The 17079-nt window shown below is 37.9% G+C and overlaps 1 protein-coding gene across 3 annotated transcripts in view; it reads left to right on the plus strand.

The window, feature by feature from the left end:
• LOC117419860 (C-Jun-amino-terminal kinase-interacting protein 2-like) overlaps positions 1-16700 on the plus strand; it is a 43936-nt gene extending 27236 nt beyond the window's left edge. Inside the window, exons 3-14 of one of the 3 annotated variants that reach the window (XR_009307249.1) lie at positions 496-726; positions 2023-2101; positions 2502-2696; positions 2823-5099; positions 6069-6144; positions 8207-8379; positions 8536-8645; positions 8929-9048; positions 9625-9695; positions 10292-10390; positions 10916-15052; positions 16487-16700. Coding sequence is in view for 2 of the 3 variants with exons in the window: in XM_034033164.3 (XP_033889055.1) it covers positions 496-726; positions 2023-2101; positions 2502-2696; positions 2823-5099; positions 6069-6144; positions 8207-8379; positions 8536-8645; positions 8929-9048; positions 9625-9695; positions 10292-10390; positions 10916-10988 (3504 nt within the window). In the remaining variant the exon portion in view is untranslated. Of the gene's footprint in view, positions 1-495; positions 727-2022; positions 2102-2501; positions 2697-2822; positions 5100-6068; positions 6145-8206; positions 8380-8535; positions 8646-8928; positions 9049-9624; positions 9696-10291; positions 10391-10915 lie in introns of all 3 variants that reach the window. The other 2 variants (XM_034033164.3, XM_034033165.3) reach the window with 2 other exon arrangements.
• The last annotated feature ends 379 nt before the right edge of the window (positions 16701-17079 follow it).

Genomic DNA, 17079 nt, shown 5'->3' on the forward strand with positions numbered 1-17079 from the left:
GACGTAGAGACTCAGAGGGTCCAAAATAAAATAAAAACATGATAAGTGTAGCACTTTAAAGTAACCACACATTTTTCTTGCATTCATTCAAATATAATGACAGAATTACCAAAGTTTCTAACACTGTTCCAAATTACACCATTACCTTGCTGAACAGATGCTGAGATTGGTCTAATCCTCCAAATTCAGCTGACAACCCACTCAACCCCGTTGTAAGCATCTAGGAGCATACTGAATACTTCTTTACCACTGGAAATGGTGGCAGACCGAATATGGCTACAGAATCTGCTGGGATCGTCTCGTTCAGATCAATCTCTGCTCCAAATGGAAACTAGAAACCCCTATCCTTGTCAACTCTGCCGGGTAGTTTTAAGACCTACTATTGTTTGGCCCATTAAAATAGACACTGTTTTTTCCTCTATTACAGATTTCCTTTATTAAAGGACGCAAGTGTTATAATTCCTAAACACATTGCTGTTGTTGTTTATTTTCTAGGACTGTCTTATCCTGGAGAAGAATGACCTCCATCACCCAGTGTGCTCCTTCCAGGATGACTTCCAGGAGTTTGAGATGATTGACGATAATGATGACGAGGAGGAAGAAGAGGAGGAAGAAGTTGACCCTGAGGCCCCGCCCTCCCCCTCTGCCTCTCCTCCTGCCTCACCCTTGGACACAACGCAGAAAAGCCGACCAACCACACTGAACCTCCAAGCGCCAGTCTCTCAGGTAACTGTCTATCAAAAAACTAAACTTCAGTCTCTGGTAACTAAGCCTAAAAACCTTTGTCCTTCAAGTAACTAAAGTTATTTGCTACCTGGTTTGTCAGGTAATGCAATTTCTCTCTGGTAAGTGGTACTGTTAATGTGAACATGGATGGTCAGGTTTATTCTGCCTTTGTGGCATCATATGTGGGGCATGCTATGGGCTGTTTTGTTCTGAAGAGATGCTGTGTTTCTGTAAACTACCTTGATCTGAGTTTTTGTCTTGTACTCCAGGTAATGTCACTAGTTTTTTTCTTTTTTAAGTTGATACACTCACTGATTTCTGTCAGACATCTTTAGTATGCTGTCTATCTGTGTTATTCTTCCTCTCGTATGTATTAGCCTATTGTCCCCTGTGCTTGAGTTAACATGGAAGCTCATTTACTGATTTTTTTATATTGAAAAATAATGTGGTACACATTTTTTTATAGTGTATTTATTATTCATATGGGGCACAATTGCCATAATGGTGATTGCTTCTCAGATGACCAATGTACTCGGCACAATGCTGCTTGGACATTTTAAAATGCAGTGCAGTGCCTCACCTCTGGGGCAGCATGTTACGCTATTTCTTAACTTTTTATAAGAAGTACAGTAATATCTTGTTGACATTCCCTCTAAACAAGTATCAGAAATTAGAGTTAGTTATTTTATATTAGGATAATATATATTATATTATAAAATATATATATATATATATATATATATATATATATATATATATATATATATATATATTTTTTTTTTTTTTTAATTTGTTTATCTAAGCGTTTTTTATATATTTTATGTGCTGTGCTGTAAAGTTTTTTAGGTTTATGCTAAGGGAGTGCTATTACAGTAAGTACTTCGCCGGGGTTTTTTATGTCCATTTATTTTCAATCTCCTGACTTGTCGCTTAATATATAATGAGCTTCCTCCTGGCTTGAGGGGTACTTTAATACATGCATTTAAAAAGATGTCATGGGATCAGATAGCACAAGTTAATGCACATACAGTTTTTATATTGTTTTTTTTTATAACATTTTAAATATTATTAAAAAAAAATTGAAAATTGCAATTTTTAAATGTGATGCCTAAAACATAGCACCATTTTCTGACGGGGTTGTACTGGGCAGCTTCAGGGACTGCATTGTTTTATTTTCAGTAGCAGTTTGCTTGTGTATTTAGTTAAACACATATGGTTCAAATTGACTGTCCAGCTTCCATTGGAGCCTTCTTTCTTGCTATGTTGTGATTTACTCTGACCCCTTTCCTTTCTCAGGATTCTCTGAATAATAATGGCAGTTTTTCTCCACGGAAAGCCAACTGGCAGGAAGCTCTTCGTCATTCATCTTCACGCGGTAAGCTCAGTTTGTGAAGTGCAAAATGTTGTCAGCTTGCCTTATGGAGTTCAAAAGAGTTCACAAAAATCTCAATAATATTCCGGACAAAAGTCTGCACTATGGCTGATCATACCCTTAATGAGGATGAGCGAGCCCTGGAAAAGGGTGAATATGGGGGTGAATAACATATTTTCCCCTTTTCTTTTATAGCGCATAGTTACCCACACTAGCTTCTAATTTATTTTCTGAAGCAAAATGATACCTTGAAGCTTGGTTTAAAAGGTGTAATTACTTCTTGCTGACAGTAAATAAAACATATGAAGACTTAAGTCTAAAGTCTTCACAAAAGGCTTAAGTGTTTTCCTGTATACATTACCCGAGGCCTATTAATGCAACACTTAATCTACTTTTTTCTTAGGACATTTGTCTCCTTCCCATTCTTGCCTTGAAGACAGTACCCATCCGAATGGCCAATGTGCTACAGAACCAAGTGCTGGGTCTCAAAGCAAAGGTACACCCACAAAACACTCAGGGGACACTGAACAGACACAATCGCCACTCAGGCCCCTCCTGTACGACTTTGAGGGCAACAAACGGGAAACCCTGGAATACGGTAAAAAAATGTCTGACCCTCCCATGGAAGATTGTAATATGAACATAACATCTTCACCACCATGTCCACTATATTCTCCATTCCATGACAGGCGGATGTCACCTAAACAATATCTCTCTTCAACAGGGTCTTTTGGGCAACACAAAATGTCCACAAGTTCAGACACTGGAGTGGAACCCAACACGGATAGTACCAGCCCAATCACAACCATACCAGTGATAGATGAAGACTCACAGAGCTCTGATACTGAGGTTGACCATGACCTGACCACTGACTGTGCCAAAAAGTGGATGTGCCAATATAGACAGGCCAATGATACTTACACCGTCACCTCAGAGTCAGTGGCAGATCCAGAAGTGGAGTATGACCTTACATTAGATGGCACCAGTACGTGCCTGTCTCCTACCAACCCAGTAGTTAATGATGCTGGTACTCCAATATCAGATGATGAACTAGATAAGGTCCTTGACATTGATTATATGGGAACACAAAGCAAGGACTGTGTCTCAAAAGAACCAGAGTGTTCATCGTATGTTGAGTTTCCTCCAATTGAGCCTACTTCATTCTGTATTTACAGTTCCCCTGCAAGTCAGTCAAATGCAGAAGTAGACCGGCCACACAGTACCAGTGATGCTAATGTACATAGTCACCCACCTTCTTCATCCAATGAGACAGCCTCTCCTTCTTCCGACCCAGGCATTGAAGCAGATCTCAGGAGTAAAGGAAGGTACATGCCATCCGGTAATCACACTGACGATCTTAGCTCTCCAGGTTCTGATTCTGACATTGAAGGAGAAATAGAGGCTGCCTTCACCTGTGGAGACCACTTGGTCAGTAACATGATCTCATCTATCTCTGAGACAGAGTTGGACCTCACCAGTGAGAGCAGCAGTGGCCGGTCCTCACACCTCACCAACTCTATTGAAGAAGCAAGCTCTCCCGCCTCTGACCAAGAGCTTGAGACAGAGTTAGAGGCAGAGAGTGGCATAATTGGCATCAAGGCCTCCTTGCTTCTTGGGCAGTCCGATCCCTATGAAGTTACTTCACCAACATTAGAAGTGGAAGTCAAACCACAACTTGACGATGATCAAGCATTAATGGGTCTTCAAAATGTTGATGGACTTCCATATGAACACATCGCAGACCCAGATGAAACCTTGCCACCAACAGACTGCAGCGAAGACCACCTCATGAGACAATTAGTTCTTAAGATTGAACCTGACCACAGCTTAGAGAGTTTCAAGAGGTCCTTTTACCTGCCGATAGGGCCCAAACTGATGCCTGATATGGACAATGAAGAAGGTAATAGTGAGTATGATTCAGAGTCGGATTCAGAAGCTGACCTGAGTGAAGACGCTGACTCTCCCTGGCTCCTGAGTAACCTTGTAAATAAAATGATTTCAGAAGGCTCTTATCCTATAAGCTGTCCAGAGGAGTGCTTCAAGAGGTCTGGCTCAATATCTGACACTATTTCGCCAATGTCAGATTTGGAGACAGATGCTTTTAATGAACCCCTAGACAGCCAAGACCACCAGTTGAGTTCGAGTAGTGATGTATGGACAAAAAACTCTAAGGAAGGCCTCTTAGATACAGAGACAAACAACGAACGGTTTTCAAATACAATCACTCCAGTCTTTGTTGATCGATATAATAGTGCTGTCAGTGCACACAATATCAAAAGCCAAGGAATGTGTGCATCTGATACAGATAAAGCCTATTGGCATATCAATGATTCATCTGTTAGCCCTACAGTTGCCAAGTCTACAAAGAACCTTAAAGAGGACACAATGGAGCCTAATAATGATCTATCTATAAATTCACATGGATCAGTATCTCCATCTGCAAGTGAGCAGCTAGATACTGACAAAGATGAAGGCAGAGAAGACACAAGTGTGTTTGATCGTATTAAAGAGGTTAAGAACAGTTTGACTCTTGATATTCCCATCGCCCAAACAAACAGATGCTTCAACTTGACCTACTCCACTGACAAAGAAGAAGAATCATTTCTTGAGAGCATCAGGAAGTCTCCATATCATGATCACTGCTTGGACAACTCCCCTTCTGTGGATGATAACTTAGATGAACTCCCTCCTTTAAATGTGTTGGCACCCGAGCAGAGAGATGAATCCCTGGCTTATGACTCCATTAAGTACACTCTGGTGGTGGATGAAAACACAACCCTGGAGCTGGTTAGCTTGAAAAGATGCACCTCTATCCTGAGTGATGACAGCGAGATCTCCACCATCTGTGATAATTGTGACCTGGAGGGGGACAATGAATTTGATGTTGATGTTGATGGACCAGAAGTCCTCAGCTCATCTGAAGATTCATCCCCTGAAGCCGATGTGCAGTTTTCCAAGAAGTTCTTGAATGTCTTTGTGAACAGCACATCAAGATCCTCAAGTAAGTAACTCAGGTCTGCAAAAAAGCATGTTGCAATATTACAATTTCCCACTTTAAAAAAAAAATACTGGTAAGAGGCTTCCTATTAAAGCTATTCTTTTTACCAGTTATAAAAACAATATAAAACATTTCTATGGGATATTTTAATTTGTAGGATGTCCAAAGTATCATTATGAGAGAGTAACATCTGAAATATCTTTACTTGCGGATTTGTTTTTTTTCTTTTTCAGAATATATAGGTATAGTATAGTGAATGGAGGTCCTACTGTGCTTTGTTATTGGAGCTGTTACTATAGTAACATGTCATTTTGCCTATTGCTGTTTCACAGTAAAGACACTGATGATTTTCTAGGGAGACTTAACAGGAGACTGACATTTTTCTACCAGTATATTCTATGTAGGCAGTGGTCAGAACTCTATTACAGAAAGAAAAATATATTACACAAGTCTGTAATACTGAAGGATCATTTGTTGATTTTGTGCTTAGGATTAAGGAGGTAGAAAACCAGTGGCCTGCTGTATGTTTTAGGTTTAAAACAATAGACTAAATGAGTTAGCTACTTTTATTGACTTTCTGTCACCACAGAGTCAATCAATTTGATATAATGTATTTGTTGTGTACACAGGGCATATATAATCATGTTACCCATGAAAGTGTGATATGTCTTCTACAATATGTGATTGACAGCCATTTTTTATGGTTTGCATGACCAGCTCTTACCCAAATGCGCAACTTACTGCTGTGCTGGGTGCTACAAATTCCTCAGAGTTGCCAAGAAACCAAGCCACAAATTCCATTGATATTTAGATCATTCAGACCAATATGGCCTGCTGTTGTCTGACCATCATTGAGTCATTAAATAACAAAGCATATACATGTAAAAGCATGTTTTTTTTATATTTGTACATATTTATTTCTCCTGTCATTCTTCAGTTTATGGCTACAGACTGGGTTTGTTTTTTGTATAGGTACGGAGTCATTTGGCCTTTTCTCATGCACAATAAATGGAGAAGAAAGAGACCAAACCCACAGAGCTGTCTTCAGGTGAGTATAATCCCAAATTATACATTTTCACTTTTGTCATTGTCACAGCTTCTGAGGATATCCTTAGATTTCTGTCTAGTTCCATAAGTACAAAACAGATCACAGAGGTCTGTTAGTGTAGCTGTATATTTAACTGCCTTGGGCTCAATTGTGGATTGCAGGGCTATACATTGGTGTTGGAGCAGAGTTACTGTAGATGTCACTCACATGAGTGATGCAGATCTTTGTGTCTGATTGTCAGTAAGTTGGGTTATGAAAGGGTATAGGTCAGATAAAAACAACAGAAAACTGTTCATACAAAAGGATTTCTGTTGGCCCTGATAGGTACTGGTTAAAGCATTACAAACAGTATTCAGTATGTGTGAATTCAAAGGGTGTGTTATTGTTGAAATCACAAAGCATAAACAAATTTAAAGTTATGATTGTGGTAAAGGGGCTATACTTTTTATGGTGGTGTATGTATTTTGAAATGGTTTACTTTCAAAAGTAATCATTTAGTGTTTCATGTAGAGTAGAACATGTATCATATGTGCAAGTTGTTATTGATACATTTGTTTTGTCCACAGAAGAACAACATTTTTACTTTGTGAAGTCTGGGGGCCTACTGGAGGGTAGTGTGTTTATAGAAAGACTCCTTTTCAGATTTGTGTGCAGCAAAGGGCTGTTTTAAAGGGAGCCTTTTGATAATGTTAGGGTAATCTGTTCAATTACAATATTATTTTACTCAAGGGAAATTATAAGAAAATATTAATTTTAAAATAATTGAAAGGTACAGTTAAAAGGTGTACACTTCATTTGTCTTTATGGTAATTACTAGTGCTATATATCTGTACTAAAATGGGATGATTGTTCTGCCGTAAGCCTCTTTTCTTCAACCCACCACCTTAATGGTTCTTACTGTCTTTATCCAGGAAGTAGCCAACAGAACTAGGTTAATCTTTTTTACATGAAAAAAACAACCTCATTTTCAAAGTGACTGCAATAAGGACTTCCCATACAAAAAAGAGGGACAGCTGCATTGTGTCACCAAACCAAGCAACCATTTTTTTATGTGGATTCACTCCAGGCTTAAAATCATATGGGAGCTCACTGGCTTGGTAACACAGAGATCCATTCTCATTAAAATTCTTCCCATGTGTAAATGGTTTTACTAATCATCAGAGATCAGAATGCATTTTAATGACAGAAATGTTAATTAGTGGTGGTTTGCCAAACTGCCTTGAAGCAAATCAAATGAGAATAGTAACAATTGTTTAACTTGCGAATGAGGATTTGTCCTTTGAAGGTACCCCATCTCTGGTTAATCAGTTTAACTCTCTGTCACTCCATCTTGTAAACATACAGTATTATAGACAGGGAATGAAATAAATTGAACCTTGGTGATCCCCTGGTGAACGGTATGAGGGGAATCGTGACAGGAGTAGAAATGATGATGGGCGGCAGTCTAAGTCTAGGGCTGATGACCCATCACTGTTAGTAATCAATAAATAATGTAGCACCATTTTTTGTAACCTGAACCTGTTCTAGACCAGTTGGATGCAGCAGCCTCACAGTTATGACAAGAACTTTACAGTCCATACATACAGTACAACACTATGCTAACAAACATATTTAAAGGTATTATTTCATTATTAGTTCACTGCTGTCTTTAAACTGGTCACAGATTCTCAGCCAGAAATATCTGCATTAGAGGCATATACACTGTTGACAGCAAGATTCAGTTTGGTTTTGAATACCTGAAAGACACAGGGCCCTCTTTTGAAGCAAGTGCCAAGGCCTGTTTTCAAGAAACAACTGCTGGAAAGTGCAGATATATAGTTTCTTCCATGTTTTGTTATCTTAAAGTAATGTATTGTATATGTTAGTAATGTTAACTGATTACCTGGATGATACTTGTTGCAAACACACAAACATGGTCATTTTAAAATGGGTGTCCCAGATCTATCTTATAACCCCCTTGTCTTACCTCACTTATGTAAAAACAATATAGGACTAAGAATCAAACAAGCTAGCAATGAATAGCAAAATATGTAATGGGATGAGACCTTGTCCTGTACCTCAGGTTTATCCCTCGACACGAGGATGAATTGGAGCTGGATGTGGATGACCCACTCTTTGTGGAAGTGGAGGAAGATGATTACTGGTACAGGGGTTACAACATGCGCACTGGAGAGAGGGGGATTTTTCCAGCGTACTATGCTCATGCAGTGGTGAGCCATGCCAAAGAATTTATTGGTAAGTAACCTAGACTTAGAATACTGGACTAAACAAAGGACTAATAAACAATTGCATCACAGGGAACATGATTTACCTACAGTATGGCTGTGTCGATAGCTAAGGTTCCCCACTTTAAGTGTAACACATCGCTTTGCATTTAATGTGATCTTTCAGGAATGAAGAGGAACACTGGCTGGGTGGAGAGGTACAACGTTCAATTCCTGGGCTCAGTGGAAGTCCCATATCATCAGGGCAACGGTATCCTGTGTGCTGCCATGCAGAAAGTAATTAATTCCCTTCTTTAAATTGGAATAGTGCTCAGACTTGGCAGCTGTGATACTAAGTGTTCCCCTTAGATCTGCTGTAAAACAAATAACTTGTTTGCTTTGCAAAGATACTCTTCCTTGTCTAAACTGCCACTGCAAGGATTGTAAGCTTAGCTCATTGACTGAATTCCCATCTCTTGAGAAGGTTCAGTTTCTTTAGGTCAACAGGGGGCATTTTACATTACATTTGAATTTGTAAATTAAAAAAACGGCTTTGTTTGACTACCCCCTGCTTCTTCAGATTGCAACTACAAGGAAGCAAACTGTCCACCTGAGACCTCCGTCCACATGCGACCTGGAAATAAGCCTTCAAGGGGTCAAACTGATCATGAGCTTGGATGAGTATGGAGGGGACGATGAGGTGAGCTGCATGCCGAGAAACATAGCACTTGCTCCCAAAGCTGTTGTTTGCAGGAGATGAAAGATTGTCAAGCTTTAAGGCCCTTTGCATTGGTCGTTGTAATTACTATAGGTACTGTATATTAGTAAATTATAACTTTAAGTTTAAGTTAACTTTAACTTTAACCTTAAACATAGGGCCGAGTTAAGAAAAAGCCATGGAGGCGTAAAATATGCTGTAGTTTCTAGTACCTGAAAGGTTAATCTATAATATATTTAAATTTGATTGGTAAAACCAACCAAGTCCACTTTTTAACTGAACACAAGGCAAACATCATAAAGTGGAGGGCTACATGTCTGAGCATATCACTGTTTTGTTCAGTTACTGTGCGTGTCTGGTGAGTATATGAGGCAATAAAGTAGAGGATTATGTACTTTCCAGTTGTAGGAAACTGTTCCCTGATCCTATTAGCTATTTACATTTGAAACATCTCTTACTGTTATGATTTATGATTAACTGCATTTCAGGGAACAGAGAAATACTGATAAACCCTGGTGCTGTTTTCAAGCAGTGTTAAACATGTCTTTTTTTATCCAGTTTGACAGGTGCAGTCACTTCTTCCAGATGAAGAATATCTCCTACTGCGGCTGTCATCCTAAAAACAGCTGGCAAGTCTCTCATGGGGGTGGGAGGGACATTCAAAGAATGTTACCCTTGTCCCATTTATTTCATTTTATTATTTGTTTTTTTTATTTTAGAGGATATAAGAGAGAGGAATGGGCTTGCAACAATAAACCACCAGATGGTGTCATTTCTATCTGCAATATGAATCTAGTATGTTGTGAATCAGTATTCATTGAGGAAACAAACCCCAAGGTGTTGCAAACAACCTAACTATCTCCACTAGCTACTGTAATCTAGCCCCACTCAATTGTATATTTTTCAGATTGCTGATTATGTTTCATTTGATTTCATCTGCCTGGTATTTGAAACACTTTGGAGTTCTGCTTGTTCAACTTGGAACCCAGTGCAAATCTGTCAGCCATTTTTATACAATAAAGTATGTCCAGTTAATTATATTGTACAATCATAATTCAACAGTGGGAGTAGAATATTCTATTTTAATAAATATGCAGTGTAGTTGAAGAGATGGATGGGTTATGCAATATTATGCAATATTTTTCTAACTTGAGGGAACCAGCCTGAATCACATAACTAAATACAATTCTTTTAACACTAGTTTATTTTTCTTATTTTTTTTCAGCTACTTTGGGTTCATCACCAAACACCCGGTACTGAACCGCTTTGCCTGTCACGTGTTTGTATCCCAGGAGTCAATGCGCTGTGTAGCTGACAGTGTGGGGTAGGTTCAGTCTCCTTCTTTAAATAATTCAGGTCTCTTCATAACCAGCATCACATCATGGTTAGTGTAAGTGTTATTACACAGCTGGTGCCACAGTGATGAGACAGAACGGGACTGCATGCTGTGCCTCTAAGGGTGTATGTGCTCTGAGATGAGTATTTCAAAAACACATTTGTATTATTATTATAACATTTATTATTAGTAGTAGTAGTAGTAGTAGTAGTAGGACATAGGAAGTGGTTAGTATTAGTATTTCAGTTTGAGCTTCTTTTGAGTGTGCCATAGTGGAGTTGTTTTGCACCATAGAGATACTATGGGTAGAGACAGCAAAGCACAAAGGAAGCATAGCATATCTGCTCTATACCTTTTCAGTTTTTTTGGCTGGGCTCAGTCAAGCCTTACAAGACTAATCCATGATGTAAGGTATGTAACGGTACACATGAACCGAAAGGGTGCAGACGTGTTAAGCAAATAGATACGCTTAAGTACTGTTGGAAATGTATTTCACTTGTTGTTCTTTTCCAGACGAGCATTCCACGAGTATTATCAGGAGCATCTGGAGTATGCCTGCCCCACAGAGGACATTTACCTGGAGTAAGATGATCCATACCAATCCCCTGGATCTGTATGTCCTTCAGGCACACCACAGGGGGGTTCTCAAGCCTTTTTCTCTTGTAAAATACATTTTCTTTCCAAAGTGGGATCTTTATTTCTCCTTCCTCCACCTTTGCGACATGCCCAGAATGAATGTCCATGGGTTTATTTTATTTATTTATTGGATTTTAGGTAAACAGGTTGGCTTAAGAACAGTCTTTTGAACATCAACCAAAATGGGGAAAATACTCTACTACTGTACATGTTTGACTTTCATGCATGTCTTTAACACAAAAAATACCAAGTGTGATTTAAATATATAAAAAATATGTCTCTAGGGGATTGTACAGCCTTTGTTAAAGCAATAGAAGGAAATACTTCACTTTTTTTTTTTTTGCATCTGGTTGAACTGGGAGCCTTGAGATGTGAATTTGAATAAGTTTAAAAAGATGAAATGAGTGCAAACCAAATTACCATGGAGAGAGGCAGGCAGATGGATATCTACTGTGGCAACACACACACATAAGACACATTAACTCCGTAATTGAGGAAGAGACTGGGAAAATAGGGCTATAAAATGCCAGCCAATGTTTGATATGTACTGTATATATGTATAGACAGCGAAGACAAGAGAGACAGCTCATTCATTTGTTCATAATAATTATCAAAAGGTCATTTCAGGTTAACTGGCGGTAGGTTGTGTTGATGAAAACCTCATTCAATGGTTCTAGATGGCAGTACAGTCCTTACTGGAATAGAGAACGGTTTATAGTCACGATAACTAAAAATAATGAATTGAAAAGAACGGCATGATAAACTAATCTTTCGTTTGTATAATAGTGTGCTAATGCATATCGGTTATAAATATATAAAAAAAAACACAATAATGCTTTTAATTTGACAAGGCATTGATGCTAAACCCTTCTGAGCACCACTGAACAGTGGCAGTTTGATGGTGTCCATTCATTGGTCAATATCGACTAAGGCAATCCAGTCAATCCAGCCATGCAAGTTGTCCAGTTACTGATATTGTACACTGCAGCCCCAGGTCACAGCCAGTTGCACTCATACTCTGCTGGTTTTACTCTGGTTTGTAACTTGTATAAACCAATGCATTTTTTTTTATCAGCTCTCTTTTAAAAGGGAATAGAAGAGTGGTTCTTGGTTTGATGTCACTGAAAGGCTTAACATCCCAAAAGATCTTCATCCTGTTGTACATTGTGTTTGTCTGCTTTCTCCCCTTGTGTGTCTGTCTGTGCTAGCTAGATAAGGTTTTCTGAGGAGAGGTTATTTTAATCTTTCTTCACAATATTTTCTGTAAACAGCCTTTACGTGAAACAGTTGTGATGTGAATTATATAGCCAATGGAACATGTTCAGACGTGTCCCTCTACTGGTCATTATCTGCATTGATGTTTGTTTCAGGTTTCACATATCTAAGTGTGCAGTGCGTTCACCAGATTTTCTCTCTCCTTCCCAATAGAGAAGACTTACAGCATCTTCTGTCAGTGAGTTGAAATCCAGTGTTTCTCTTCTATCATGAGGTTTCTCATAAAGAGGGCACCTGCTCATTGTTAGTCAGGGAATATAGCAAGCCCTGGATATAATCTTTCCAATATATTAGGAACATTATATCAAATATGAAAGGATATTCAGATGAAAATCATTTGTGCTTTGTTTGTAGAAAAAGCTTTAGCTATACAGATTTTCAATGATTAGGACCTGTTTTGTCTGAAGGGAAGTAGTCATGTGAGGTTCTCTAAATAGCTGGTTTTAACACAGAAACTGAAGCACAGTCAAGTATGGGTAGTAAACAAGGACTGAGGAGACCATTGGTGTGGCAGGTTGAGAATGAGACTTTGGTGCACTGACAAGACAAACCATTTTAATAGTAATCTTAACTTAGTGACATATAAACTCTTAACATCTTCACGATTGAAAAGGGGTCATATATATTGATCTCAGTAACTAATAATTTAAAGTACTGCTGCATATTTCCTGCTCTACAAACAGCTACTATTGATCTGCTCATCCAAGGTGAATATAAAGTCAGCATCTCACTTTGCAATGCTAATGTGAAAAAAAAAAAAATATATATATATATATATATATATATTTGGCAGACGGGGACTGATTGAGTGACCAGGGTTCCAAAAGAAACTTGTAGCTGACCCCTGCAAATGTAATTACACGAATACGTATTGTGTTTGTCCCAAGGACAGGTTTTATTGTCCAGTGGCATAGTGACTTATCTCCACCCTGTCTAGCAGACATGTAATGTAATTTTAGATTTAAATTCCCCCTTAGTCTTTCTGCCTCAATAACATTCTACAAACCCCCCACCCCCCACCCCCCCACACACACACTGTTTCTAAAACTCCTCTATGTGCCTGTAATTAAAGGGTGTGCAAATGTCAAGAATTAACAGGTCAACACCTGTCTATTTACCTATTGTAAATATTTTTTTAAAACAAATTATTTATTTAGCAAAACTCTTGTATTGTGTTGCAGCTTATTTTAATGGTGCAGTCCAGCTTGTGCTGTCTTCAAGTCTAAAGATATTATGATATGCTGTAAGCACTGAGTGCAAATTTTCAAAACCTAACTAAGACCATTAATCCTATTCTGTTTATAAGTAGTTGCAATTACCAGTTAAATGTAACTAAGTAGCATTCAGTCACATTAGGAAAGGCAATACTAGTTTTAAACGTGCACAGGCTGTTTTTATAGTGTTCATACAGTGTTGCAAAACAGTAACAGTGAAAACATCATGATGTCAGTGCTGGTGTTTTTGTTGACCTGGTTTTCTTTAGACTTTCACACACACCTGTCTTGTAAATATGATCTTGCTTCCTGTGTCATTACCACTAGCCTTGCATATTTCTGTGGGGGTCTTGGAATTGCGCCACAATCACCATGGAAACAGAATGTTTGCTTCTTGTACATACTGTACATGTACAACTTCCTCTCTCTAACCAAAGGATGTTAGAACTTTAAGAAGTAAATTGTTCAAAAGGTAATAGATGGGGTGGGCGGAATGTGGGATGGGGAGGGGGGGTAGTTCTGTTAGTTTAAAAAATCCTTGATGTGCCCATTGATAATAACATTGTGCATTATTAAGTGTGAGTATTGGAGAACTGCTCTGTCATTCAACCTTGAAGTGACTGCAAAGACCATGACATCTCACCTCCCATCTATAGAGCATGACTGGCCTGCATGGACCACCTGTGTTTATCTGGGTAGCATTTTATATTCCATCTACTATACACAGCAGTTATTGCTGAATTATGCATCTGAACAACTCCTGTGTGGATTTAAGTACAGCAGCCTTCTTCCAGATAAGTGAAACTTTACCTGTTATTCACTGAGACTGCATGGCAGTCAAGCTTCCATTACATTGTTTAGTTTTCTGGTACCCTTCATTTGATCTATCTCTAATGAGTCATGTGATTTGATTGTTTTTCCAGTACACATGGAGCAGAAGGGCCTGCAATCCTATGCTCAGGCTCACCTCATTATTAGAGTAATGCTGTGTCTGCTCATTTAGACCTCTTGCATAAAGTACGTTTGAATGGAAATAATAGAATTCCCTTTTATTAATTTATATTAAATTGGTACTGAGCCATATCTAGTAACTTTTGGGAGTTACACTCAAAGGTTTAAATTCAGGAGTTGGCAGGTATGATGAGTGCTTTATACTATAAATAGACATTCCTTAATTTCTACAAAATTACAATATTGCAAGTGGATTTCTTTTTCTAAATTAAAAATGTCATCCCTGCTTTGCTGTATGTATATACAGTATATACAGATGTGAATGAGAAGCTACTATTCACTTTTCATTACGACAGCTACTAAATTGTTGACATAAGTTTGTATCCATTTTGTGAATTATGGCATCCCTCCTGTTTACAAGTTGGAGACTGCAATGCAGCCCCCCCCCCCCCCCCCACACACACACACTACCTTATATAACTAATCAGTTTTGATGTTCAAATGTTACTTTATGTACAGGTGTTACACAATGATTTGAAACAACAGACAACAACATGGAGGGGCTCCAAAAATGGTAAATGTGAAGTATTTTTGTTTCCTCATGGGCAGTTGTTTGGCATAGACCCACACATTGTACCACAGCAGTCAGGTGGTCTTGCATGACTATATGCTGCATTTGTGACAAGCTTAGCCTTTTGAGCTCCAAATAGTCTTTAATTAAATCTGCTACAAAAATGCTTGCAAATTCCTCCTGATGAATTTTAACCTGAAATTATTATTTAAAAGGAAAACATAGAAAACAGAAACATTTTGAATGATTTATTGCTGTAAATGAACGTACCCCCACAGTTCGCACAGAGCTTGGTTGCTAAATTGCTAATGCTAGTAGAGGCCAACTTATTTAAATGGAATATTTACCAAACAATCATTACCTATTTCCTATTTATAGTGAATTCATATGTGTGTCACGGTGTCTAAGTTCCTGCTGTCTTTATTGGATGGATAATTGTCTGATGGATGAAATTGTTGACCTTGAGCAAGCTTCTGATCAAATCAGATAACTGTTCAACACTTAAGCTTAGAAGACAGCAATCATTAAAGTAACACCACACCAAGCAATGAAATCCAATTTTATATAGGAATGCAATGTTTGTAGTCCGAGAAGATAATAAAAATATGTTACTTGGCAACATTTACAGAATAGATTGTGATGTAGATCTGTGCTGCACCCTCTATAATAATGCAAATAGCTTACATCTTTCCAGCCGTATTTAATTTTAATAGTATTCCCATGGCAACCAAAAGTGGTTCGTGAAACTGGGTTGTGACTGGAATAACAATAAATAACAATAATGTAAAATACCATCTGCTATTCTTGATCATTATAATTCTAATACCGGTATATACAAAAAAAAACCATAGCTTGTGTAGTTTAGCGTCAATGCCATTTAAAAAGTGTACTTTTGTAGAGTAAATGAAGCAATGATACAATTATATTAAAACAACTGTCAAGAAATAAAGTGCCCAGGACACATTTTTTTTCTTTGAAGGGAATATTATTTATGTGTTTGTTTATTTATTTAATAACCAAAATTCATTTGTAGTTTTTTATGGGCCACTATGTGATAAGCAAGATTCATTTTGTACAAACACTGCCAATATTTGTGTAGAGGTTTGTGCAAGCTTGTCTCTGCCATGCAGCTGTAGTTTTGTATAGCAAATGGCATGCACTGTATGTCGTATAAGAAACATTTGTGTATGAACAAATGTTTACTTTTCCCTGCTCTGGAAAAGTGCAGATCTTCTATCGCAGTTGCATACACAAAAGCATTGCAAATCGCTATGGTATTCTTGATAATCTGTTCTGTTGCTTTTTATTTCCGCTGACATGACAAGTTTTGTTTTAATGAAAGACAGGCTTATGGCATTTTAAAAACTAACAGCTACTTCTTTCCTTCTCTCCTTCCCCCTCCCTGACCGGAACAATTTCTCAAATGGATTCTTCTAGGCTGTATAATCCATAATGATGTAACTTTGAAATTAAACTGATATTCCTCACTGTATAAGTATAACAAATCAGTATGTAATAAATAATATTTATCTTGTATCTTTAAAAAAAAAGGACTTGTAAAAAAAAAACACAAACACAAAAAAATCTTTATTCACACTGCCTTGTCATGGATTTATTTGGTCTTATGAATAAAATATATGCTTGGTGTCAATTAGGTTTCTTTGCATTTTGAATGGGTCTATGTATGTTTTTATAGTCTCAAGTGTCCCCATGTTACATTTGTACAGAAACAGCCTAGCACAGCAAAGGGTAGTATACTTAAATGAAGCCATTAAATGAAGCCATGTCCTGGCAGGTCACATATTCTGATTGCTACTAGACCACTGGATTGAATTTGAACTCCAACAAATTAAGTTATGAGGTAACAGGTAGCAGAATCAACAGAAACCTTTCTCTAATGTCTTTGAAATAACCGTTCCTAATTGTGATAGGGGAAAAAACCTATAGTCTTATTCTGATAAACCAAATATAGTGGGGACCAGAAAACTGTAGACTAGCCAAATATTGAACATTACGTAAACAAGGTAATA

Source organism: Acipenser ruthenus, chromosome 14 (genome assembly GCF_902713425.1).
Source record: "Acipenser ruthenus chromosome 14, fAciRut3.2 maternal haplotype, whole genome shotgun sequence".
In the NCBI taxonomy this organism is placed as follows: Eukaryota; Metazoa; Chordata; class Actinopteri; order Acipenseriformes; family Acipenseridae; genus Acipenser; species Acipenser ruthenus.